The sequence below is a fragment of the Camarhynchus parvulus genome, unplaced genomic scaffold (assembly GCF_901933205.1).
Source record: "Camarhynchus parvulus unplaced genomic scaffold, STF_HiC, whole genome shotgun sequence".
Classification (NCBI taxonomy): domain Eukaryota; kingdom Metazoa; phylum Chordata; class Aves; order Passeriformes; family Thraupidae; genus Camarhynchus; species Camarhynchus parvulus.
Genome location: NW_022148402.1, coordinates 145,865 through 170,520, shown reverse-complemented (window position 1 = coordinate 170,520; position 24,656 = coordinate 145,865). Strand labels below are relative to the sequence as shown.

The 24,656-nt window shown below is 52.9% G+C and overlaps 1 protein-coding gene across 1 annotated transcript; it reads left to right on the top strand.

The window, feature by feature from the left end:
* The first annotated feature begins 1,017 nt into the window (after positions 1–1,017).
* LOC115916723 (nascent polypeptide-associated complex subunit alpha, muscle-specific form-like) lies at positions 1,018–24,355 on the top strand. Its single transcript, XM_030970461.1, has 12 exons — positions 1,018–1,028; positions 2,256–2,340; positions 5,393–5,595; positions 7,125–7,209; positions 8,131–8,258; positions 14,188–14,327; positions 16,335–20,177; positions 20,543–21,157; positions 21,398–21,700; positions 22,845–23,158; positions 23,242–23,323; positions 24,230–24,355. Exons 1-12 carry the CDS (start codon positions 1,018–1,020, stop codon positions 24,244–24,246), a joined length of 5,826 nt encoding a protein of 1,941 aa, XP_030826321.1. The 3' UTR covers positions 24,247–24,355.
* Positions 24,356–24,656: the final 301 nt, after the last annotated feature.

Genomic DNA, 24,656 nt, shown 5'->3' with positions numbered 1-24,656 from the left:
GACCCAAATGTCCAAAAAAATACCCCCAAACAACCCCAAAATGACCCAAAAATACCCAAAACCGCCCGAAAATGACCCCAAAATGTCCCCAAAATTACTCAAACCCACACCAAAATGACCCACAAAGACCCAAAATGGCCCAAAATGGCCCAAAATGGCCCAAAAATGACTCAAAACCACCCAAAAATGGCTCAAAAATACCCTAAATGACCCTAAGTGGCCCAAAAATGACTCAAAATCGCCCAAAAATGACCCCAAAATGACCCAAAACCGCCCAAAATGTCCAAAAAATAACCCAAAAGCACCCTAAAATGGCCCAAAAATGACCCAAAATGACTCAAAACCACCCCAAAATGACCCAAAAATACCATAAATCACCCAAAAGTGACCCCAAACCACCCGAAAATGACCCAAATGTCCAAAAAATTACTCAAAAGCACCCCAAAATGGCCCAAAAATGGCCCAAAAGTGACTCAAAAACACCCCTAAATGACCCAAAAAATACCATAAATCACCCAAAATGACCCAAAAATGACTCAAAACCGCCCCAAAATGACCCAAAATGGCCCAAAAATGACCCAAAACTGACCCAAAACCACCACAAAATGTCCCAAAAATACCCTAAATGATCCAAAATGACCCAAAAATGACCCAAAAATACCCAAAATCACCCCAAAATGACCCAAAATGACCCAAACCACCCCAAAATGGCCCAAAATCACCCAAAAATGACCCAAAATCACCCAAAGATGACCCAAAACCGCCCAAAAGTGACCCAAAATGGCCCAAAATGGCCCAAAATGACCCAAAATCGCCCAAAATGACCCCAAAATGACCCAAAACCACCCCAAAATGTCCAAAAAATGACCCAAAAGCACCCTAAAATGGCCCAAAAATGACCCAAAAATACCATAAATCACCCAAAATGACCCAAAAAGACCCAAAAGTGACCCCAAACCACCCGAAAATGACCCAAATGTCCAAAAAATTACTCAAAAAAAAAAAATGGCCCCCAAAATGGCCCAAAAGTGACTCCAAAAACACCCCTAAATGACCCAAAAATGGCCCAAAATACGCCCAAAATGGCCCAAAAAACCCAAAAAAGCGCCCAAAAATGACTGAAGAATGCCAAAATGATGAAAAATAACGCAAAATGACCCAAAAATACGCACCCTAAATGACCCTAAATGGCCCAAAAATGACTCAAAAAATGACCCAAAATGCCCCAAAATGGCCCAAAAACCAAATGACCCAAAATGACCCAAAAATTACCCAAAAATGACCCAAAAAAAGAATGGCCCAAAATGACCCAAAAATACCCAAAATAACCTCAAAATGACCCAAAATGACCAAAAACCACCCCAAAATGACCCAAAAAGACCCAAAAGTGACCCCAAACCACCCGAAAATGACCCAAATGTCCAAAAAAATACCCCCAAACCACCCCAAAATGGCCCAAAAATACCCAAAACGACCAAAAATGACCCCAAAATGTCCCAAAAATTACTCAAAACCACCCAAAAATGTCCAAAAAATACCCAAAACCACCCCAAAATGACCCAAAAATACCCTGAATGACCCAAAATGGCCCAAAAATGACCCAAAACCGCCCAAAATGACCTAAAATGACCCTCAAAATGGAATTTGTGTGGATTTTGAGCCTGATTTTGGGTGAAATTTGGGATTTTTTTGGGGTGGAATTTGAGGTATTTTGTGCCGGATTTTGGGTGAAATTTGGGGTTTTTTTGTCTGAAATTTTGTCCGGATTTTGTGCCGGAATTGGGTGAATTTTGAGCCGGATTTTGGGTGAAATTCGGGTTTTTGGTCTGGAATTTTGGGTGGATTTTGGGCCGTATTGGGGCCAGAATTGGGATTTGTGAGCCGGATTTTGGGTGAAATTCGGGATTTTTGTGCCGGAATTTTGGGTGAAATTGGGGTTTTTTTGTGTGGAATTTTGGGTGGATTTTGGGCCGTGTTTGGGCCGGAATTGGGTGGAATTTTGAGCCGGATTTTGGGTGAAATTCGGGATTTTTGGTCTTGAATTTTGGGTGAAATTCGGGGGTTTTTGTGTGGAATTTTGGGTGGATTTTGAGCCGGATTTTGGGTGAAATTCGGGGTTTTTGGTCTGGAATTTTGGGTGAAATTGGGGGTTTTTGTGTGGAATTTTGGGTGGATTTTGGGCCGTATTTGGGCCGGAATTGGGTGGATTTTGAGCCGGATTTTGGGTGAAATTCGGGGTTTTTGGGTCTCCCCAGGAGCCTGCGCCACCCGAACCTGCTGCGCTGCCTGGGCGGCTGCCGGGAGCGCCCCCTGCTGCTCGTCTGGGAGTACTGCCAGCTGGTGAGCGCCGCTTTGGGGCAAATCCGGGCGAGTTCGGGAAAATTCGGGAGTTTGGGGCGGAAAAAAGGGAATTTTGGGGTGGAAAATTGGGATTTTGGGGGAAAATTCGGGAGTTTGGGGTGGAAAAAACGGAATTTTGGGGTGGAAAATGGGAGTTTTGGGTGGAAAAAACGGAATTTTGGGGTGGAAAATTGGGATTTTGGGGGTGGAAAATGGGAGTTTTGGGTGGAAAAAACGGAATTTTGGGGTGGAAAATTGGGATTTTGGGGGGAAAATGGGACTTTTGGGTGGAAAAAAGGGAGTTTTGGGGTGGAAAATTGGGATTTTGGGGAAAATTCGGGAGTTTTGGGTGGAAAAAGGAATTTTGGGGTGGAAAATTGGGATTTTGGGGGAAAATTCGGGAGTTTTGGGTGGAAAAACGGAATTTTGGGCTGGAAAATTGGGATTTTGGGGGGAAATTCGGGAGTTTTGGGTGGAAAAATGGAATTTTGGGGTGGAAAATGGGAGTTTTGGATGGAAAAACAGGATTTTGGGGGAAAATTCGGGAGTTTTGGATGGAAAAAATGGAATTTTGGGGTGGAAAATTGGGATTTTTGGGGGGAAAATTGGGAGTTTTGGGTGGAAAATGGGAATTTTGGACTGAGAAAGGGATTTTGGGGAAAATGGGAGTTTTGGGTGGAAAAAACGGAATTTTGGGGTGGAAAATTGGGATTTTGGGGTGGAAAATGGGAGTTTTGGGTGGAAAAAACGGAATTTTGGGGTGGAAAATTGGGATTTTGGGGGAAATTCGGGAGTTTTGGGTGGAAAAACGGAATTTTGGGCTGGAAAATTGGGATTTTGGGGGGAAATTCGGGAGTTTTGGGTGGAAAATTGGAATTTTGGGGGGAAAATGGGATTTTGGGGTGGAAAATGGGAGTTTTGGATGGAAAAAACGGAATTTTGGGCTGGAAAATTCGGGAGTTTTGCGTGGAAAAACGGGATTTTGGGGGAAAATGGGAGTTTGGGGTGGAAAAACAGGATTTTGGGGGAAAATTCGGGAGTTTTGGGTGGAAAAAATGGAATTTTGGGGTGCAAAATGGGAGTTTTGGATGGAAAAACGGGATTTTGGGGGAAAATTCGGGAGTTTTGGGTGGAAAAACGGGATTTTGGGGGAAAATTCGGGAGTTTTGGGTGGAAAAAACGGAATTTTGGGGTGGAAAATTGGGATTCGGGGGGAAAATGGAAAGCTTTGTGTGGGAAAATCCAAATTTTGGGGTGGAAAAAAGAGGATTTTGGGGTGGAAAATTGGGATTTTGAGGGGGAAAAATGGAATTTTGGGAGGGGAAATCAAAATTTTGGGGTGGAAAAATGGGATTTTGGGGTGGAAAATTGGGATTTTGGGAGGGAAAATTCGGGAGTTTTGGGTGGAAAAAACAGAATTTTGGGGTGGAAAATTGGGATTTTGGGGGGAAATTCGGGAGTTTTGGGTGAAAAAACGGAATTTTGGGGTGGAAAATTGGGATTTTGGGGGAAAGTGGGATTTTGGGGTGGAAAATGGGAGTTTTGGACGGAAAAACAGGATTTTGGGGGAAAATTCGGGAGTTTTGGGTGGAAAAACGGAATTTTGGGGTGGAAAATTGGGATTTTGGGGTGGAAAATGGGAGTTTTGGGTGGAAAAAATGGAATTTTGGGCTGGAAAATTGGGATTTTGGGGGAAAATTCGGGAGTTTTGGGTGGAAAAAATGGAATTTTGGGGTGGAAAATTGGGATTTTGGGGGGAAAATGGGAGTTTTGGATGGAAAATTGGGATTTTGGGGGAAAATTCGGGAGTTCTGGGTGGAAAAAACGGAATTTTGGGGTGGAAAATTGGGATTCCGGGAGGGAAAATGGAAACTTTGTGTGGGAAAATCCAAATTTTGGGGTGGAAAAAAAGAGGATTTTGGGGTGGAAAATTGGGATTTTGAGGGGGAAAAATGGAATTTTGGGAGGGGAAATCAAAATTTTGGGGTGGAAAAATAAAATTTTGGGGTGGAAAATTGGGATTTTGGGGGAAAATTCGGGAGTTTTGGATGGAAAAATGGGATTTTAGGGTGGAAAATTGGGATTTTGGGAGGGAAAATGGAAACTTTGTGGGGAAAAATCCAAATTTTGGGGTGGAAAAAAAGAGGATTTTGGGCTAGAAAAAATCGGGATTTTGGGGTGTAAAATTGGGATTTTGAGGGGGAAAAAATCAGAATTTTGGGTGGAAAACTGGGAATTTTGGGTGGGAAATCAGAACTCCGGGTGGAAAGAAGGGAATTTTGGGGTGTAGAATTGGGATTTTTGAGGGGAAAAAATGGAATTTTGGGTGGGAAAAAATGGAATTTTGGGTGGGGAAAAATGGGATTTTGGGGTGTAAAATTGGGATTTTGGGGGGGAAAATGGAAACTTTGTGTGGGAAAATCCAAATTTTGTGTGGGAAGAAGGGAATTTTGGGAGGGAAAAAGCGAATTTTGGGGTGTGAAATTGGGATTTTGGGCGGAAGAAATGAGATTTTGGGGTTCAAAATTCCGATTTTGGGAGGGGAAAAAAGGGAATTTTGGGGAAGTTTTGGTTTTGGATTTTTGGTAAATTTTGGGGGAATTTTGGGGAAATTTTTGGAGACTTTGGGAATTTTTGGGGGGGTCCTGGAAGGGTTTGGGGGAAATTTTGGGTGGAAATTGAGGGATTTTGGGATCCAGATCCATGTAGGGGTTTTGGGGTGATTTTTTGGGTAATTTTGGGGTAATTTGGGATTTTTGGGGTGTAATTTTGCATTAATTTGGGGTTTTTTTTGGGGTAGTTTTTTGGGGTGTTTTTGCTTTTTTTAGGGGGTTTTTTGGGTTTAATTTTTGGGGTTTTGGGGGTTTTGGGGGGTTTTTAATGTTTTTGCATTATTTTAGGAGATTTTTTGGGTTTAATTTTGGGGTGTTTTTGTTTAATTTTGGGGTTTTTGGGGTAGTTTTTTGGGGTGTTTTTGCATTATTTTAGGGGTTTTTTTGGGTTTAATTTCGGGGTTTTTTGGGGTAAATCCTGCGGGTTTTCTCCCCTTTAGGGTGACCTGAAGCGTTACCTGCGGGCCCAGCGGGGGCAGGGCGGGGCCGGGGGCGGGGCCGGGGGCGGGGCTGTGGGCGGGGCCGTGGGCGGGGCTTCCCCTCCCGCCCCGCCCCCTCCCCGGGATTTGGGGACCCTGCAGCGCCTGGCCCTGGAGGTGACGCGGGGGCTGCGGCACCTGCACCGCCACGGATTCGTCCACAGGTACCCCAAAAACACAGAATTCGCCCCAAATCCTGGGCACAATCGTGGGAAAATCCAGGAATCCCCAAAAAATACGAATTCCCCGCAAAAAATTCCATTAAAATCAAAAATTCCAATTTAAAATCACACTTAAAATCCCATTAAAATACACCCAAAAATCCCAGTAAAATCCCATTAAATTCCCCCCAAAAATCCCATAAAAATCCCATCAAAAATCCTATAAAAATCCCACTTAAAATCCCATTAAAATCCCCCCAAAAAATCCAAAATCCCCTATGAAAATCCCATTAAAATCCCATCAAAAATCCCATAAAAATCCCACTTAAAATCCCATTACAATTCACCCAAAAATCCCCATTAAAATCCCATTAAATTCCCCCCAAAAAATCCAAAATCCCCATGAAAATCCCATAAAAATTAAAAATTCCGATTAAAATTCCCATTAAAATCCCCCCAAACCCGCCCCCCAGCAAATCCGAAATCCCCCTGAAAATCCCATAAAACCCCCATCAAAATTCCCATTAAAATTCCCATTAAAATTCCCATTAAAATCCCATTAAGATTCATCCACAGGTACCCAAAAACCCCGGAATTCAGCCCAAAATCTGGACAGAATCATAGAAAATCCAGAATCCCCAAAAAATACGAAATTCCCCGCAAAAAATTCCATTAAGATCAAAAATTCCAATTAAAAATCCCACTTAAAATCCCATAAAAATCCCCCCAAAAAATCCAAAATCCCCATGAAAATCCCATCAAAAATCCCATCAAAAGTCCCATAAAAATTCAAAATTCCCATTAAAATTCCCATTAAAATTCCCATTAAAATCCCATTAAGATTCATCCACAGGTACCCAAAAAATACAGAATTCACCCCAAAATCGACACAAAAATCCAAAATTCCCATTCATCACTTTCCCCTGAAATTTTCACTTTTTTCCCCCCAAATTTTCACTTTTTTTTCCCAATTTTTGTGGTTTTTTCCCAAAATTTGCGATTTTCTCCCCAAACCAGCGACCTGGCTCTCCGGAATTTTCTGCTGACCTCGGAGCTGATGGGGTTTTCACCAAAATATTGAATTTTTTTCCCCCAAAACTTCATATTTTCCCCAAAATCTCACAAATTTCCCAAAAACTTCACAATTTTCCCCCAAAATTTTGTGATTTCACCCAAAAAATTTCACATTTCCCCCCAAATTTTCACGATTTTTCACCAAAATGTCACCATTTTCTTCCCCAAAACTTTGGGATTTTTCCCAATTTTCCCAATTTTTGAGTCTTTTCCCAAAATCCTGAGATTTCAGCCCAAAATTTCACATTTTCCTCCAAAAATCTTGGGATTCCCCCCCCGCCCCAATTTTGCGATTTCACCTCGAATTTTCACGATTTGTCACCAACATGTCACCATTTTCCTGTGACATTTTCACTTTTTTCCCCCAAATTTTCACTTTTTTCCCCCAAATTTTCACTTTTTTTCCCCCCAATTTTTTGTGTTTTTTCCCAAAATTTGCTGTTTTCACCCCAAACCAGCGACCTGGCTCTCCGGAACGTTCTGCTGACCTCGGAGCTGACGGAGCGGATCGGCGACTACGGCCTGGGGCCCGCCCACTACAGGGTGGGTTTGGGCCGAAAAACGGGGATTTTGGGCAATTTGGGGGAAAATTGGGATTTTTTCCGGGGATTTTGGGGGAATTTTGAGGGAATTTTGGGGGATTTTGGGAGAACTTCGGGAGGAATTTTTTGAGGAAATTTGGGGGATTTTGTGGAAATTTTGGAGGAAATTTTCGAGGAAATTTGGGGCAATTTTTAGGGAAATTTTGGGGGATTTAGGGTAATTTTAAAGGGGATTTTTGGGGGAAATGTGAGAGGATTTTGGCAGATTTGGGGGAGGTTTTAAGGGAATTCTGAGAAATTTTGCGGGAAGTTCTGGGATTTGGGGAATTTTAGGGGATTTTGAGGGAATTTTTTGTGAAATTTTGCTGGAATTCCATGGGAATTTTGTGGAATTTGTAAAATTTAGCAAATTCCGGAGAATTTGGGGCGTTTGGGGAGTTTGGAGACATCAGAAAATTGTGGAATTTGGGGGAAATTTTAAAGACATTTTGGTGGAATTTTTGCGTCATTTCTCCAAAATTCCACTGGAATTTCACGGGAATTTCGTGAAATTTGGGGAATTTTGGAAATTCCGGAAATCCGGAGAATCTGGGGACATCAGGAGCACCAGAAAATGGGAGAATTTCTGGGGAATTTTGATGCAGCTTCTACAAAATTCCACCAGAATTTTGCAGAAACTCCTGGGAATTTTGTTAATTTTGGGGGATTTGGGGGGGATTTTGAGGGAATTTTGGGGGAAATTTCGGGTACGTTTTTCAGGGTGGGGAGGGGAGATTTTGGCGAGGATTCGGGGGGGGGATTTTTTGGGGGTGAATTTTAACGGAATTTCGCCGGAATGTGGCCGGAATTCGGCCGGAATTTGGCAGGATTCCCGGAATTTTCCGGAATTGGCCGAATTTTGGCGATTTCCCCCCGGTTTCAGGAGGATTACTACGTGACCCCCGGGCGCGCCCTGGTGCCGCTGCGCTGGGTGGCCCCGGAGCTGGTGACAAAGGGACCCCGGGGGACGCTGCGGGTGGCGCCGCGGCAGAGCCCCGAGAGCAACGTCTGGTGTGGGGGACACCGGGGACACTGGGGGGATTGGGGACACTGGGGGCATTGGGGACACTGGGGACATTTGGGGACATCGGGGGGATTGGGGACATTTGGGGACATTGGGGACACTGGGGGGATTGGGGACATTGGGGACATTTGGGGACATTGGGGACATTGGGGGGCATTGGGGACATTGGGGGGATTGGGGACACTGGGGGATTTGGGGACATTGGGGACATTTGGGACGTTGGGGACATTGGGGACATTGAGGGGATTGGGGACACTGGGGACATTGGGGGGATTGGGGGATTTGGGGACACTGGGGGGATTGGGGACATTTGGGGACATTGGGGACATTGGGGGGATTGGGGACACTGGGGACATTGGGGACACTGGGGACATTTGGGGACATTGGGGACATTGGGGACACTGGGGACATTTGGGGACATTGGGGACATGGGGGATTAGGGGACATTGGGGGATTGGGGACATTGGGGACACTGGGGGGATTGGGGACATTGGGGGCATTGGGGACATTGGGGGACATCGAGGGGACATTGGGGGACATTGGGGACATTTGGGGATATTGGGGGGATTGGGGACATTGGGGGACATTGGGGACATTGGGGACACTCAAGGGGTTTGGGGACATTTGGGACATTGGGGACATTGGGGGACACTGGGGACATCGGGGACATTGGGGACATTTGGGGACATTGGGGACATTGGGGACATCAGGGGGATTGGGGACATTTGGGACATTGGGGACATTGGGGACATTGGGGACATTGGGGACATTGGGGACATTTGGGGACACTCAGGGGGTTTGGGGACATTTGGGACATTGGGGACATTGGGGGACACTGGGGACATCGGGGACATTGGGGACATTTGGGGACATCGGGGACATTGGGGACATTTGGGGACATTGGGGACATTGGGGACATCAGGGGGATTGGGGACATTTGGGATATTTGGGATGTTGGGGACACTGGGGACATTGGGGACATTGGTGACAGTTGGGGACATTGGGGGGACTGGGGACACTCGGGGGGGACATTGGGGTTTGGGGACACTGGGGACATTTGGGGACATTTGGGGACATTGGGGGGATTGGGGACACTGGGGACACTGGGGGATTTGGGGACATTGGGGGCATTGGGGACATTGGGGACATTGGGGACACTGGGGACACTGGGGGATTTGGGGACATTGGGGACATTGAGGGGATTGGGGACATTTGGGGACATTGGGGACACTGGGGGGATTGGGGACATTGGGGACATTGGGGACATTTGGGGACATTGGGGACATTGGGGACATTTGGGGACATTGGGGGATTAGGGGACACGGGGGATTGGGGACATTGGGGACACTGGGGACATTGGGGTTGGGGACACGGGGGATTGGGGACTGGGGACATTGAGGGGATTGGGGACATTGGGGACATTGAGGGGATTTGGGGACATTGGGTACACTGGGGACATTTGGGACATCGGGGGGATTGGGGACACTGGGGACATTTGGGACATCGGGGGATTGGGGACACTGGGGACATTGGGGGGATTGGGGACATTGGGGGGATTTGGGGACATTGGGGACATTGGGGACATTGGGGGATTGGGGACATTGGGGACATTGGGGACATTGGGGGACATGGGGGACATTGGGGACATTGGGGACGTGGGGACATTTGGGGATTGGGGACACTGGGGGGATTGGGGACATTGGGGACATTGGGGACATTGGGGACATTGGGGGCATTGGGGACATTGGGGACATTGAGGGGATTGGGGACACTGGGGGATTTGGGGACATTGGGGACATTGGGGACATTTGGGACGTTGGGGACATTGGGGACATTGAGGGGATTGGGGACATTGAGGGGATTGGGGACATTGGGGACATTTGGGGACATTGAGTGGATTGGAGGGTTTGGGACTTTGGGGGCTTGGGGGGATTTTGGGGGATTTGGGACTTTGGGGACATTGGGGACGTTGGGGACAATTTTGGGGGAATTTGTGGCATTTGGGGACATTTGGGATATGGGGATGGGGACATGGGGAAGGGGACAGGGAGGGGAGGGGAAGGTGGGGGACGGGGACATGGGGATTGGTGACAGGGGGACATGGGGGGACTGGGGACACTCAGGGGATTGGGGACATTTGGGGTTGGGGACACTGGGGAATGGGGACATGGGGACATTGGGGATTAGGGGACACTGGGGACACTGGGGATTTGGGGACATTGGGGGCATTGGGGACATTGGGGACATTGGGGGACACTGGGGACACTGGGGATTTGGGGACATTGGGGACATTGAGGGGTGGGGACATTTGGGGACATTGGGGGGACACTGGGGGGATTGGGGACATTGGGGACATTGGGGACATTTGGGGACATTGGGGGCATGGGGACATTGGGGACACGGGGACATTTGGGGATTTGGGGAATTGGGGGATTAGGGGACACTGGGGACATTGGGGACATTGGGGACATTTGGGGACATTGGGGACATTTGGGGACACCAGGGGTTTGGGGACATTTGGGACATTTGGGGACATTTGGGACATTGGGGGGCATTGGGGGGATTGGGGACATTGGGGACATTGGGGGGATTGGGGACATGGGGGTTGGGGACACCAGGGGTTTGGGGACATTTGGGACATTGGGGGACATTGGGGGTGGGGGTTGGGGACATTGGGAACGGGGGATTGTTGGGGACATTAGGGACACTGGGGGGATTGGGGACATCGGGGACAATTTTGGGGACACGGGGAGGGACAGGGGAATAGGACATTGGGGACATTGGGGACATCGGGGGGATTGGGGACATTGGGGATATTTGGGATTTTGGGGACATTGGGGACATTGGTGACAGTTGGGGACATTGGGGGGACTGGGGACACTCAGGGGATTGGGGACATTTGGGGATTTGGGGACATTGGGGACATTTGGGGACACTGGGGACATTTGGGGACATTGGGGGGGATTTGGGACATTTGGGGACACTCAGGGTGTTGGGGACATTGGGGACATCAGGGTGACTGGGGGAGGGGACAATGGTGACAATGATGACAATGGTGACATTGGTGACACTGAGGGGTGGCAATGGTGGCCCCGGTGACACTGAGGTGGCCCTGGTGACACCGGTGTCCCCTCAGGGCCCTGGGCGTGACCCAGGGGAGGTGACAATGGTGACAATGGTGACACTGGTGTGACAATGGTGACAATGGTGACAATGGTGACACCCGTGTGCCCGCAGGGCCCTGGCCGTGACCCTGTGGGAGGTGACAATGGTGGCAATGGTGACACTGGTGTGACACTGGTGACAATGGTGACACTGGTGACACTGGTGACACTGAGGTGGCCCCGGTGACACCCGTGTCCCCGCAGGGCCCTGGGCGTGACCCTGTGGGAGGTGACACTGGTGACAATGGTGGCCCTGGTGACACTGGTGACAATAATGTGACAATAATGTGACAATGGTGACATTGGTGACAATGGTGAAACTGGTGTGACAATAATGTGACACTGGTGACACTGGTGTGACAATGGTGACAATAATGTGACAATGGTGACAATGGTGACACTGGTGTGACAATAATGTGACAATGGTGACACTGGTGTGACAATGGTGACACCGATGTCCCCGCAGGGCCCTGGGCGTGACCCTGTGGGAGGTGACACTGGTGACAATGGTGACAATGGTGACATTGGTGTGACAATGGTGACAGTGGTGTGACAATGGTGACACTGGTGTGACACTGGTGACACTGGTGACAATGGTGACAATGGTGACACTGAGGTGGCCCCGGTGACACCGATGTCCCCGCAGGGCCCTGGGTGTGACCCTGTGGGAGGTGACAATGGTGACACTGGTGTGACAATGGTGACAATGGTGACAATGGTGACACTGGTGTGACACTGGTGACACTGGTGTGACAATGGTGACAATGGTGACAATGGTGACAATGGTGACACTGGTGTGACAATAATGTGACAATGGTGACAATGGTGACAATGGTGACAATAATGTGACAATAATGTGACAATGGTGACAATGGTGACAATGGTGACAATAATGTGACAATAATGTGACATTGGTGACAATAATGTGACACTGGTGACACTGGTGTGACAATGGTGACAATGGTGACACTGGTGTGACACTGGTGTGACAATGGTGACAATGGTGACAATGGTGACAATGGTGACAATAATGTGACAATAATGTGACAATGGTGACAATGGTGACAATGGTGACAATAATGTGACAATAATGTGACATTGGTGACAATAATGTGACACTGGTGACACTGGTGTGACAATGGTGACAATGGTGACACTGGTGTGACATTGGTGTGACAATGGTGACAATAATGTGACAATGGTGACACCGGTGTCCCCGCAGGGCCCTGGGCGTGACCCTGTGGGAGGTGACAATGGTGACAATGGTGACACTGGTGTGACAATGGTGACAATAATGTGACACTGGTGACAATGGTGACAATGGTGACAATAATGTGACAATAATGTGACATTGGTGACAATAATGTGACACTGGTGACACTGGTGTGACAATGGTGACAATAATGTGACACTGGTGACAATGGTGACAATGGTGACACTGGTGTGACAATAATGTGACAATGGTGACACTGGTGTGACAATGGTGACACCGATGTCCCCGCAGGGCCCTGGGCGTGACCCTGTGGGAGGTGACACTGGTGTGACAATGGTGACAATAATGTGACAATGGTGACACCGATGTCCCCGCAGGGCCCTGGGCGTGACCCTGTGGGAGGTGACAATGGTGGCAATGGTGACAATGGTGTGACAATGGTGACAATAATGTGACAATGGTGACAATGGTGACAATGGTGACAATGGTGACACCGATGTCCCCGCAGGGCCCTGGGCGTGACCCTGTGGGAGGTGACACTGGTGACAATGGTGACACTGGTGTGACAATGGTGACAATAATGTGACACTGGTGACAATGGTGACAATGGTGACAATAATGTGACAATAATGTGACATTGGTGACAATAATGTGACACTGGTGACACTGGTGTGACAATGGTGACAATAATGTGACACTGGTGTGACAATGGTGACAATAATGTGACACTGGTGACAATGGTGACAATGGTGACACTGGTGACACCGGTGTCCCCGCAGGGCCCTGGGCGTGACCCTGTGGGAGGTGACAATGGTGACAATGGTGACACTGGTGTGACAATGGTGACAATAATGTGACACTGGTGACAATGGTGACAATGGTGACAATGGTGACACCGATGTTCACAGCAGGGCCCCAGGGACCCTGTGGGAGGTGACACTGGTGACAATAATGTGACAATGGTGACAATGGTGACAATGGTGACAATAATGTGACAATAATGTGACATTGGTGACAATAATGTGACACTGGTGACACTGGTGTGACAATGGTGACAATAATGTGACACTGGTGTGACAATGGTGACAATAATGTGACACTGGTGACAATGGTGACAATGGTGACACTGGTGACACCGGTGTCCCCGCAGGGCCCTGGGCGTGACCCTGTGGGAGGTGACAATGGTGACAATGGTGACACTGGTGTGACAATGGTGACAATAATGTGACATTGGTGACAATGGTGACAATGGTGACACTGGTGTGACAATGGTGACAATAATGTGACACTGGTGACAATGGTGACAATGGTGACAATGGTGACACCGGTGTCCCCGCAGGGCCCTGGGCGTGACCCTGTGGGAGGTGACAATGGTGACAATAATGTGACAATAATGTGACATTGGTGACAATAATGTGACAATGGTGACAATGGTGACACTGGTGTGACAATGGTGACAATGGTGTGACAATGGTGACAATGGTGACACTGGTGACAATGGTGACAATGGTGACACTGGTGACACCGATGTCACCGCAGGGCCCTGGGCGTGACCCTGTGGGAGCTCCTGGAGTGGGGGGCTCAGCCCCTCCCCCACCTGTCGGACCTGCAGCTCCTGGGGCGGCTGCGGCGGCGCCGAGCGCCGGAACTGCCCCGCGGGGGGCGCTGCCGGCGGCATGGTGAGCGCGGGGACAGCGGGGGACAAAGCGGGGACAGCGCGGGGGACAGCGGGGGACAATGGGGACAGCGGGGAGAGTGGGGACAATGGGGACAGCAGGGACAGCAGGGGAGAGGGGGGACAATGGGGACAGCGGGGGAGAGTGGGGACAATGGGGACAGCGGGGACAGCGGGGACAGCAGGGGGACAATGGGGGACAACGGGGACAGCGGGGGACAGGGGGGGACAGCGGGGACAGCGGGGACAGCAGGGGGACAATGGGGGGACAGCGGGGGACAGGGGGACAATGGGGACAGCGGGGACAGGGGGACAGCCAGGGGGACAGGGGGACAATGGGACAGCGGGGGACAGCCGGGGGACAGCGGGGGACAGGGGGGGACAGGGGGGACAATGGGGACAGCAGGGACAGGGGGGACAGCCAGGGGGACAGGGGGGACAATGGGGACAGCGGGGACAGTCCGGGGGACAGCCGGGGACAGTGGGGGGAGAGGGGGGACAATGGGGACAATGGGGACAGGGGGGACAATGGGGACAGGGGGACAGCAGGGACCGGGGAGAGTGGGGACAGAGGGGGGGACAGGGGGACAATGGGGACAGCGGGGGACAGGGGGGACAATGGGGACAGCCAGGGGACAGCGGGGACTGCGGGGACAGCGGGGGACAGCGGGGGACAATGGGGACAGCGGGGGACAGCGGGGGACAATGGGGACAGCGGGGGACGGGGGGGACAATGGGGACAGCGGGGACAGGGCGGACAGCGGGGGACAATGGGGACAGCAGGGGACAGGGGGGACAGCGGGGGACAATGGGGACATTGGGGACAGCGGGGGACAATGGGGGACAGCGGGGAGAGGGGGGGACATTGGGGACAACAGAGACAGCGGGGACAGCGGGGGAGAGTGGGGACATTGGGGAGAGTGGGGACAGCAGGGACAGCGGGGGACAGGGGGGACAATGGGGCAGCGGGGACAGCCAGGGGACAGCGGGGACAGCCAGGGGACTGCGGGGACAGTGAGGGACAGCAGGGACATTGGGGACATTGGGGACAGCCAGGGGACAGCGGGGGACAGGGGGGTACAGCGGGGGAGGGGGGACAATCGGGACAGCCAGGGACAGCCGGGGACAGCGGGGACAGGGGGGACATTGGGGACAGCGGGGACAGGGGGGACATTGGGGACAGCAGGGACTGCAGGGACAGCCCGGGGAGAGGGGGGACAATGGGGACAGCAGGGACAGCGGGGACTGAGGGGACAGCAGGGACAGTGGGGAGAGTGGGGACAGCGCGGGGGACAGGGGTGACAATGGGGACAGCGGGGGAGAGGGGGGACAGCCCAGGGGACAGCGGGGACAGGGGACAGCCAGGGGACAGCGGGGGAGAGGGGGGACAGCAGGGGACAATGGGGACTGCGGGGACAGCCCGGGGGAGAGGGGGGACAATGGGGACAGCGGGGGAGAGGGGGGACATTGGGGACAACGGAGACAGCGGGGACAGCGGGGGACAGGGGGGACAGCAGGGACAGCGGGGACAGCAGGGACAGCGGGGGGGTTGGGGACATCAGGGACATTGGGGACATTGGGGACATTGGGGACGTTGAGGGGATTGGGGACATTTGGGGGGAAATCAAAGATTTGGGGGGAAATCGGGGGAATCTCTTCCTGATGGCCCCAAATGTCACCAATTCCCCCAATGTCCCCAATGTCCCAAAATCCCCAAATGTCCCCAAATCCTCCCAATGTCCCCAATGCCCCAAATGTCCCAAATGTCCCCAAATCCTCCCAATGTCCCCAATGTCCCAAATGTCCCCAAATGTCCCCAACGTCCCCAATGCCCCAAATGTCCCAAATCCTCTCAATGTCCCCAATGTCCCCAATGTCCCCAACGTCCCCAATGTCCCCAAATCGCTGAAATGTTCTCAATGTCCCCAATGTCCCCAACGTCCCCAATGTCCCCAATGTCCCCAAATCGCTGAAATGTCCCCAACGTCCCCAATGTCCCCAATGTCCCCAGGTTCGCCCTCCTGCAGTCGTGCCGCTTGCCGCCCGCCCAGCGCCCCACGCTGGAGCAGCTCCACGCCCGCCTGTCCTCGCTGCTGGCCTGTCCCCAAACGTCCCCAACGCCGCCGCCTGGGGACATCCCGGTGCCACCACCACCACCACAACCAGCAGCGCCGCCCGTGCCGCCGCCGGCGTCGCCGTTCCCGCTGCTGGACGCGCTGCCGGACGCCGGGACGTGCTGACGGTGACGCAGGACGCGGGGGCGGCCTGCCCTCGAAGTGCCTCTGGGAGCGCGGCCGGTGTCGCCGCGGCGGCGGCACCGACGACGTCCCCAAGCTGTCCCCGCCGGGGGTGCTGCCCGTGCTGGGGGCTCGGAGCCCCTCGGGCGCGTCGGAGTTCTTCGTGCGGTTGGAGGAGCACGGGGCGGCGATGACGTCAGCGGTGACGTCATCGGCGGCGGCGGTGACGTCATCGGAGGCGACCAAAGAGCCGCCCGCGGTGGCGGCGTTGTCACCCCCGGAGTGGGGGAGGGGACGGACGTTGGGTCGGGAGTGGTCGTTGAGGGAAGAGCGGCCAGCGTTGGGTCAAGAGAGGTCAATGTTGGGTCAAGAGTGGACATTGACCCAAGAGCGGTCATCGTTGAGCCAAGAGCGGTCATCGTTGGGTCAAGAGCGGTCATCGTTGAGCCAAGAGTGGACATTGACCCAAGAGCGGTCATCGTTGGGTCAAGAGCGGTCATTGACCCAGGACCGGTCATTGTTGGGTCAAGATCGGTCATCGTTGGGTCAAAACTGGACATTGACCCAAGACCACTCATCGCTGGGTCAAGATCAGTCAACATTGGGTCAAGACCGGACATTGACCCAAGACCAGACATTGACCCAAGAGCGGTCATCATTGGGTCAAGAGCGGACATTGACCCACGAACGGTCATTGTTGGGTCAAGAGCGGTCATCATTGACCGAACACCAGACATTGACCCAAGACCGGTCATCGTTGACCCAGGACCAATCATTGTTGACCCAGGACCGGTCATCAACCCAAGAGCGGTCATCATTGGGTCAAGAGCGGACATTGTCACCGCTGTCACTGGAGTTGGCACCTTGGGGACAAAACCGGACATCACTGGCTCAAGACCGGTCACCGTTGGGTCAAGAGTGGTCATTGGCCCAAGACCGGACATTGCCGGGTCAAGAAAGGTCAACGGCCCAAGGGACGTCGCCGTTGTCCCTTGAGATGACCCCGTGGGGACGAGGCCGGACATTGACCCAAGACAGGTCACCATTGGGTCAGGACCGGACATTGACCCAGGACAGGTCATCGTTGGGTCACGATCGGTCACCATTGGGTCAGGACCGGACATTGACCCAGGACAGGTCATCGTTGGGTCACGATCGGTCATCCTTGGGTCAAGAGCGGTCATTGTCACCATTGTCACTGGACTTGGCACCTTGGGGACAACATTGGACATCGTTGACCCAAGACCGGTCACCGTTGGGTCAAGACCGGTCAACGGCCCAAGGGACGTCGCCATTGACCCTTGAGATGACCCCGTGGGGTCAGGGCCGGACGTTGACCCAAGACCGGTCACTGTTGGGTCAAGATGGGTCATTGTCACCTTTGTCACCAGAGACGGCACCTTGGGGACAAAACTGGACATCGTTGGGTCAAGAAAGGTCAACGGCCCAAGGGACGTCGCCATTGTCACTGGAAATGACCAGCACGGGGACAAGGCCGGACATTGACCCAAGACCGGTCACCGTTGACCCAAGATTGGTCATCATTGACCCAAGACCGGTCACCGTTGACCCAAGATTGGTCATCATTGACCCAAGACCGGCCACCGTTGAGCCAAGACCAGTCACTGTTGGTTCAAGACCGGACACTGGCCCTGAACCGGTCATCGTTGACCCAGGACCGGTCACTGTTGGGTCAGAACCGGTCATTGAGCCAAGACCGGACATTGTTGACCCAGGACCGGTCACTGTTGGGTCCGGACCGGCCATCGTTGGGTCAGGACCGGACATTGAGCCAAGACCGGTCATCGATGACCCAAGATCGGTCATTAACCAAAGACCGGTCATCGTTGGGTCAAGACCGGTCATTGTTGGCCCAAGACTCAACATTGACCCAAGACCGGTCATCGTTGGGTCAAGACCGGTCATTGTTGGCCCAAGACTCAACATTGACCCAAGACCGGTCATCGTTGGGTCAAGACTGGACATTGGCCCAAGACCGGTCATCGTTGGGTCAAGACCGGTCACCATTGGGTCAGAACCAGACATTGACCCAAGACCGGACATTGGCCCAAGACCGGACATTGGCCCAAGACCGGTCACCGTTGGGTCAAGATGGGTCATCGTCACCTTTGTCACCAGAGGTGGCACCTTGGGGACAAAACCGGACATTGACCCCAGACCGGACATTGACCCCAGACCGGACATTGACCCCAGACCGGTCATCGTTGGGTCAAGACCGGACACTGACCCCGGAGCCGCCCCCGGTGCCCCCCAGGACGTCGCCGTTGTCACCGGCGGTGGCACCTTGGGGACGAGGGACGGCCCCTTTGACCCCGGCCATGTCCCCAAGGCCACCAGAGCTGTCCCCAAGGTCACCAGAACTGTCCCCAAGGCCACCAGAGATGCCACCAAGGCCACCAGAGCTGTCCCCAAGGCCACCGGAACTGTCCCCAAGGCCACCAGAGATGCCACCAAGGCCACCAGAAGTGTCCCCAAGGCCACCAGAGCTGTCCCCAAGGCCACCAGAAGTGTCCCCAAGGCCACCAGAGATGCCACCAAGGCCACCAGAGATGCCACCAAGGCCACTAGAAGTGTCCCCAAGGCCACCAGAGCTGTCCCCAAGGCCACCGGAACTGTCCCCAAGGCCACCAGAAGTGTCCCCAAGGCCACCAGAGATGCCACCAAGGCCACCGGACATGTCTCCAAGGCCACCGGACATGTCCCCAAGGCCACCAGAGATGCCACCAAGGCCACCGGAACTGTCCCCAAGGCCACCAGAAGTGTCCCCAAGGCCACCAGAGATGCCACCAAGGCCACCGGACATGTCTCCAAGGCCACCGGACATGTCCCCAAGGCCACCAGAACTGTCCCTAAGGCCACCAGAGATGTCCCCAAGGCCACCAGAGATGCCACCAAGGCCACCAGAAGCTGGGGACCCCCTTGGGGACACCCCCGGGGACCCCCTGGGTGGCACCACAGGGGGGGGGTGTCCCCAAATGTCCCCAGAGGGGTCCCCAAGGGGGTCCCCGATGTCCCAAATGTCCCCAAGTGGGTCCCCGATGTCCCCAAGGGGGTCCCCGATGTCCCCAAGGGGGTGCCCAATGTCCCAAATGTCACCAAAAGTGTCCCCAAAAGTGTCCCCAAGGAGGAGCCCCAAGTCCCCAATGAGGTCCCCAAGGAGGGCCAGGGGGTCCCCGAGGAAACGCCGCGAGGTGGCCCCGAACATGTCCCCAAAATGCCCCGAGGTGGCCCCGAAAATGTCCGAAAATGTCCCCGAGGCGACAGCGGGAGCCGTCCCCAAAAATGTCCCCGAAACGCCCCGAGGTGGCCCCGAAAATGTCCCCAAAGTCCTCCAGGGGGTCCCCAAAAAGGTCCCCAAAACACCCCGAGGTGGCCCCGAAAATGTCCCCAAAAAGCCACGAAATGTCCCCAAAAATGTCCCCGAGGAGGCACCTGGAGATGTCCCCAAAATGCCACGAAATCTCCCCACAAATGTCCCCAAAAATGTCCCAAAAAAGCCACGAAATGTCCCCAAAAATGTCCCCGAGGGCATCCCCAAAAACGGCTCCAAAAAACCTCGAAATGTCCCCAAAAAACCTCGAAATGTCCCCAAAAATGTCCCTAAGGGGGTCCCCAGAAACATCCCAAAAAATGTCCCCAAAAAGCCCCAAAATGTCCCCAAAAATCCTCAAAATATCCCAGAGAGGATCCCCAGGAGTGTCCCCAAAAAACCTCAAGATGTCCCCAAAAATGACACAGAGAGGGTCCCCAGAAATGTCCCCAAAAAACCTCGAAATGTCCCCAAAAATGTCCCCAAGGAGCTCCCTGGGACATCCCGAGATGTCCCCAAAAATGTCCGCAAGAGGGTCCCCAAAAAACCCCGAAATGGCCCCAAAAATGTCCCCGAGGAGCTCCCTGGGACAATCCGAGATGTCCCCAAAAATGTCCCCAGAAATGTCCCCAAAAAACCTCGAAATGGCCCCAAAAATGGCTCCAAAAAGCCACGAAATGTCCCCAAAAACGTCCCCAGTGGGGTCCCTGGAACATTCCGAGACATCCCCGGAAACGTCGCCAGAAACGTCCCCAAAAATCCTCAAAATGTCCCCAAAAATGTCTCCAGAAATGGATCCAGAAATGTCCGCAAACCACCTGGAGACGGCCCCAAAAATGTCCCCGGAAATGTCCCCAAAAAACCTCGAAACGGTCCCAAAAAACCTCGAAATGTCCCCAAAAACATCCCCGAGGAACTTCCCGGACCATCCCAAGATGGCCCCAGAAACGGCCCCAAAAAACCTCGAAATGTCCCCCGAAAAACCCCGAAATGTCCCCAAAAACCCCGAAATGTCCCCAAAAAACCTCGAAATGTCCCCAGAAAACCCCGAAATGTCCCCAGAAAACCCCGAAATGTCCCCAATAACGTCCCCAGAAATGTCCCCAAAAAGGCCCGAAACGGCCCCAAATCTGCGCGGTGGGGGTGGGGCGGAGACCCCAGGTGTGACCCCGCCCCCCCAGGTGACCTCGGAGCTGTCCCCCGGTGTGTCGCAGGTGTCCCCAGGTGTGACCCCAGGTGTGTCCCAGACCCCGGGGCTGTCTCCAGGTGTGTCACAGGTGACCCCAGGTGTGTCGCAGGTGATCTCGGGGCTGTCCCCAGGAGTGTCCCCGCCCCCCCAGGTGTCCCCAGGTGTGTCGCAGGTGACCTCGGGTGTGACCCAGGTGTCCCCAGGTGTGACCCCGCCCCTCCAGGTGTCCCCAGGTGTGTCGCAGGTGACCTCGGGGCTGTCCCCAGGTGTTTCCCAGGTGACCCCAGGTGTGTCACTGAGCTCGGGGCTGTCCCCAGGTGTGTCCCCGCCCCCCCAGGTGTCCCCAGGTGTGTCCCAGGTGTGCCAGGAGCGCCTCCAGGTGTCCCTGACCGAGGGCGTCTCGCGCCACCTCCTGCGGCCCCGCGCGGGGGGCGTGGCCACGGCAGGGGGCGTGGCCAAGGCAGAGGGCGCGGCCAAACCAGTGGGCGGGACCGAGGCAGCGGAGGGGCGTGGCCAGGCTGGGGGCGTGGCCGCAGGAGGAGGAGGAGGAGGCGGAGCCACCGAGGGAGCCGCGCGCGGCCCCGCCCCCACCCCCCGGGAGAGCAGCGCCGAGATCCGAGGTGGGGGAGGGGAGGTTTGGGGGAAAATTGGGGGATTTTGGGAAAAATTGGGAAATTTGGGGAAAAAAAAATTGGGGGAAGTTGGAGCGAAAATTTGGGTTTTTGGGTGAAAATTCGGGGATTTGGGAGAAAATTTGGGGGTTTTGGGGAAAAAAATTGGGGGTTTTGAGGGAGGTTTGGGGGGAAATTTTGGGGATTTTGGAGAAAATTTGGAGGGTTCGGGGAGGGATTTGGGGGAAAATTTTCGGGATTTTTGGGGAAATGTGGGGATTTGGGGAAAATTTTGGAGGAAAAATTTTGGGGGAAATTCGGGGGTCTTGGGGGAAATCTGGGGATTTGGTGGGGGGGGGGAATTTCGGGGGATTTTGGGGAAAACTCCGGGATTTCGGGGAGGATTTTGGGGGCAAATTTGGAGGTTTTGGGGGGGAATTCGAGGATTTTGGGGAGAATTTTAGGGGGAAACTTTGGAAGGATTTTGGGGGGAATTTCCTCTGATTTTCCCCCTTTTCCCTCATTTTTCCTCAATTGACCCCATTTTTCTCTTACTTTTCCCTGATTTTTTCCCACTTTCCCCAATTTCTCTCATTTTTCCTTTATTCCCCCCCTTCCACTCATTTTCTCTCATTTTTCCCTCAATTTCCCCTCAATTTTCCCGCATTCACCCAATTCATCTCATTCTTCCTTTATTTCCTCTCAATTTCCCCCTTTCCCCGCTTTTCTCTCATTGCCCCCTCATTTCCCCCCCTTTTCTCTCATTTCCCCTCATTTTTTCCCCATTTTCTATCATTTTTCCTTTATTTCCCCCATTTCCCCGCCCTTTTCCCTCATTGCCCCTGATTTTTCCTCAATTTCTCCCATTTTTCTCTCATTTTCCCCCATTTCCCCCCAATTTCTCTCATTTTCCCCCAATTTCTCTCATTTTCCTTTATTTCCCCTCATTTTAACCCTATTTTCCCCTCACTTTTCCCCTCACTTTCCCCCCATTTCTCCCCCCCGCATTTTTCTCTCATTTTCCCCTCAATTTCTCTCATTTTCCTTTATTTCCCCTCATTTTAACCCCCTTTTTCCCACACTTTCCCCTCATTTTCCCCTCATTTTCCCCCATTTTCCCATTTTCCCCGTTTCCCGCCCTTTTCCCCCTCAGCCAAGGCCTCCCGCCTCTCGCTGCCGCTGCCGCCTCTGGCCCTGCGGCCGCTCCCGCCGCGCTGGGGCGGCCCCGACGCGGCCCGGGGAGCTCCGGACGAGCCCGACGAGGACGCGGAGGACGCGGAGGAAGCTCCGGACGCCGAGGGGGCCTCACCGGGGCCGGTCCCGCTCGTGGTTTCCACCTGGAGCGGCCGCGGCCTCCGCGGCCTCCTGAAACCTCCGCGGCGCCCGCCGGAAGTGGGACTGAGCTCCAACCGGAAGCGCAAGGCTGTGTCCTTCTTCGATGACGTCACCGTGCACCTCTTCGATCAGGTGATTGGCCCGCGCCGATAGATCGGGGTTGATTGACGGCGGGATTGGCCAATCGGAGGGTGAGCGCCGCCATTTTGTTGCAGGAGACGCCGACCAACGAGTTGAGCGGCCAGAGCGGCCCCGAGGGGGCCCCGGCGGCGGCGGTGGCGCCCCCTGAGGGCCTGGGTGGGTCTGGGGGAAACCGGGAATTTTGGGGAGAAAAATGGGAATTTTGGGGGCCACATTTGGGAATTTGGGGAAAAAACTGGGACATTGGGAAGTTTGGAGGCAAAACTGGGAAATTTTGGGGGGGAAATTGAGAGTTTTGGGCAAAATTTGGGAAGTTTGGGGGAAATTTTAAGGAATTTTGGAGGGAATTTGGGAAGTTTGAGGGGAAGAATGGGGAAAGAATTGGGAATTTGGGGGGAAATTCGGAGTTTTGGGGGAAATTTGGGAATTTCGGGAAAAATTGGGGAAGCTTGGGAAAAAATTGGGGATTTGGGGGAAAAATTTGGGAATTTCTGGGGAAATTGGGAATTCTGGGGGTAAAATTGAGAGTGCTGGGGAAATTCGGGGAGTTCGGGAGAAAATTTGCAAATTCGGGGGGAAATTGGGAATTTTCGGGAAAAATTTCGCGGGGGAAATTGAGGAGAATTTGGGGCAGAAATTTTGATTCAAAAAATTGAGATTTGGGGGGAAATTTGGAGAATTCTGGGGAGAAATTTGGAAAATTTGGGGGATTTTGGGTTCTCAAGAGGGAAATTTGGGATTTCGAGGGAGAAATTTTGGGAATTTGGGAAGAAAATTCGGGATTTGGGGGAGAGAAGTTTGAGAATTTTGGGTACTTCAGAGTCCTGAGAGGGAATTTTGGGGTCCCAGGATGAAAATTTGGCATTTTGGGGAGAAATTTGGGAATTTTGGGTGTGGGGTTTTGGGGGAGAAATTTGGGGATTTTGGGAAGAAATTTTGGGGGAGGAATTCGAGGAGAAATTTGGGAATTTGGGGGATTTTAGGGAGAAATTTCGGGGATTTTTTTTGCCGGGAGAAATTTGAGGCCAAATCCGTCAATTTTGGGATTTTCTTTCCCCGCAGCCGCCGTGGAGAACTGAGCCCGAGGGGCGGCGCCGAGGGGCGGGGCCTCTTTAAGCCCCTCCCCCTCTTCAAGCCCCTCCCCTTTCACCAAGCCCCGCCCATTCATCAAGCCCCGCCTCCCCTCGTAACGGGAGAGGAGGGGGGACTGGTTTGGGGTGGTGGGGGGGTTGGGGGTGGGATGGGCAAAACAGGACTGGTACTGGGAGTGTGGGGGGGTGAGGGACGTTGGACGGTTTATACTGGTTTGGAGTGGTTGGGACAGGTTTATACTGGTTTATACTGGTTTGGGCTGGTTTATACTGGTTTATACTGGTCTATACTGGTTTATACTGGTTTATACTGGTCTATACTGGTCTATACTGGTTCGGGTGGAGCGGGGGTGGGAGGAACTGGTTTGGGGATTGGGGGGACTAAGTTTCGGTGGATG

What these genes read in the sequence shown, in the direction of transcription:
- LOC115916723 (XM_030970461.1), top strand. An exon ending in CTCGAAATGTCCCCAAAAAT is followed by an intron (nt 20,178 to 20,542) that starts GTCCCTAAGGGG and finishes TCGAAATGGCCC; the next exon opens with CAAAAATGGCTCCAAAAAGC. An exon ending in GAGCAGCGCCGAGATCCGAG is followed by an intron (nt 21,701 to 22,844) that starts GTGGGGGAGGGG and finishes TTTCCCCCTCAG; the next exon opens with CCAAGGCCTCCCGCCTCTCG.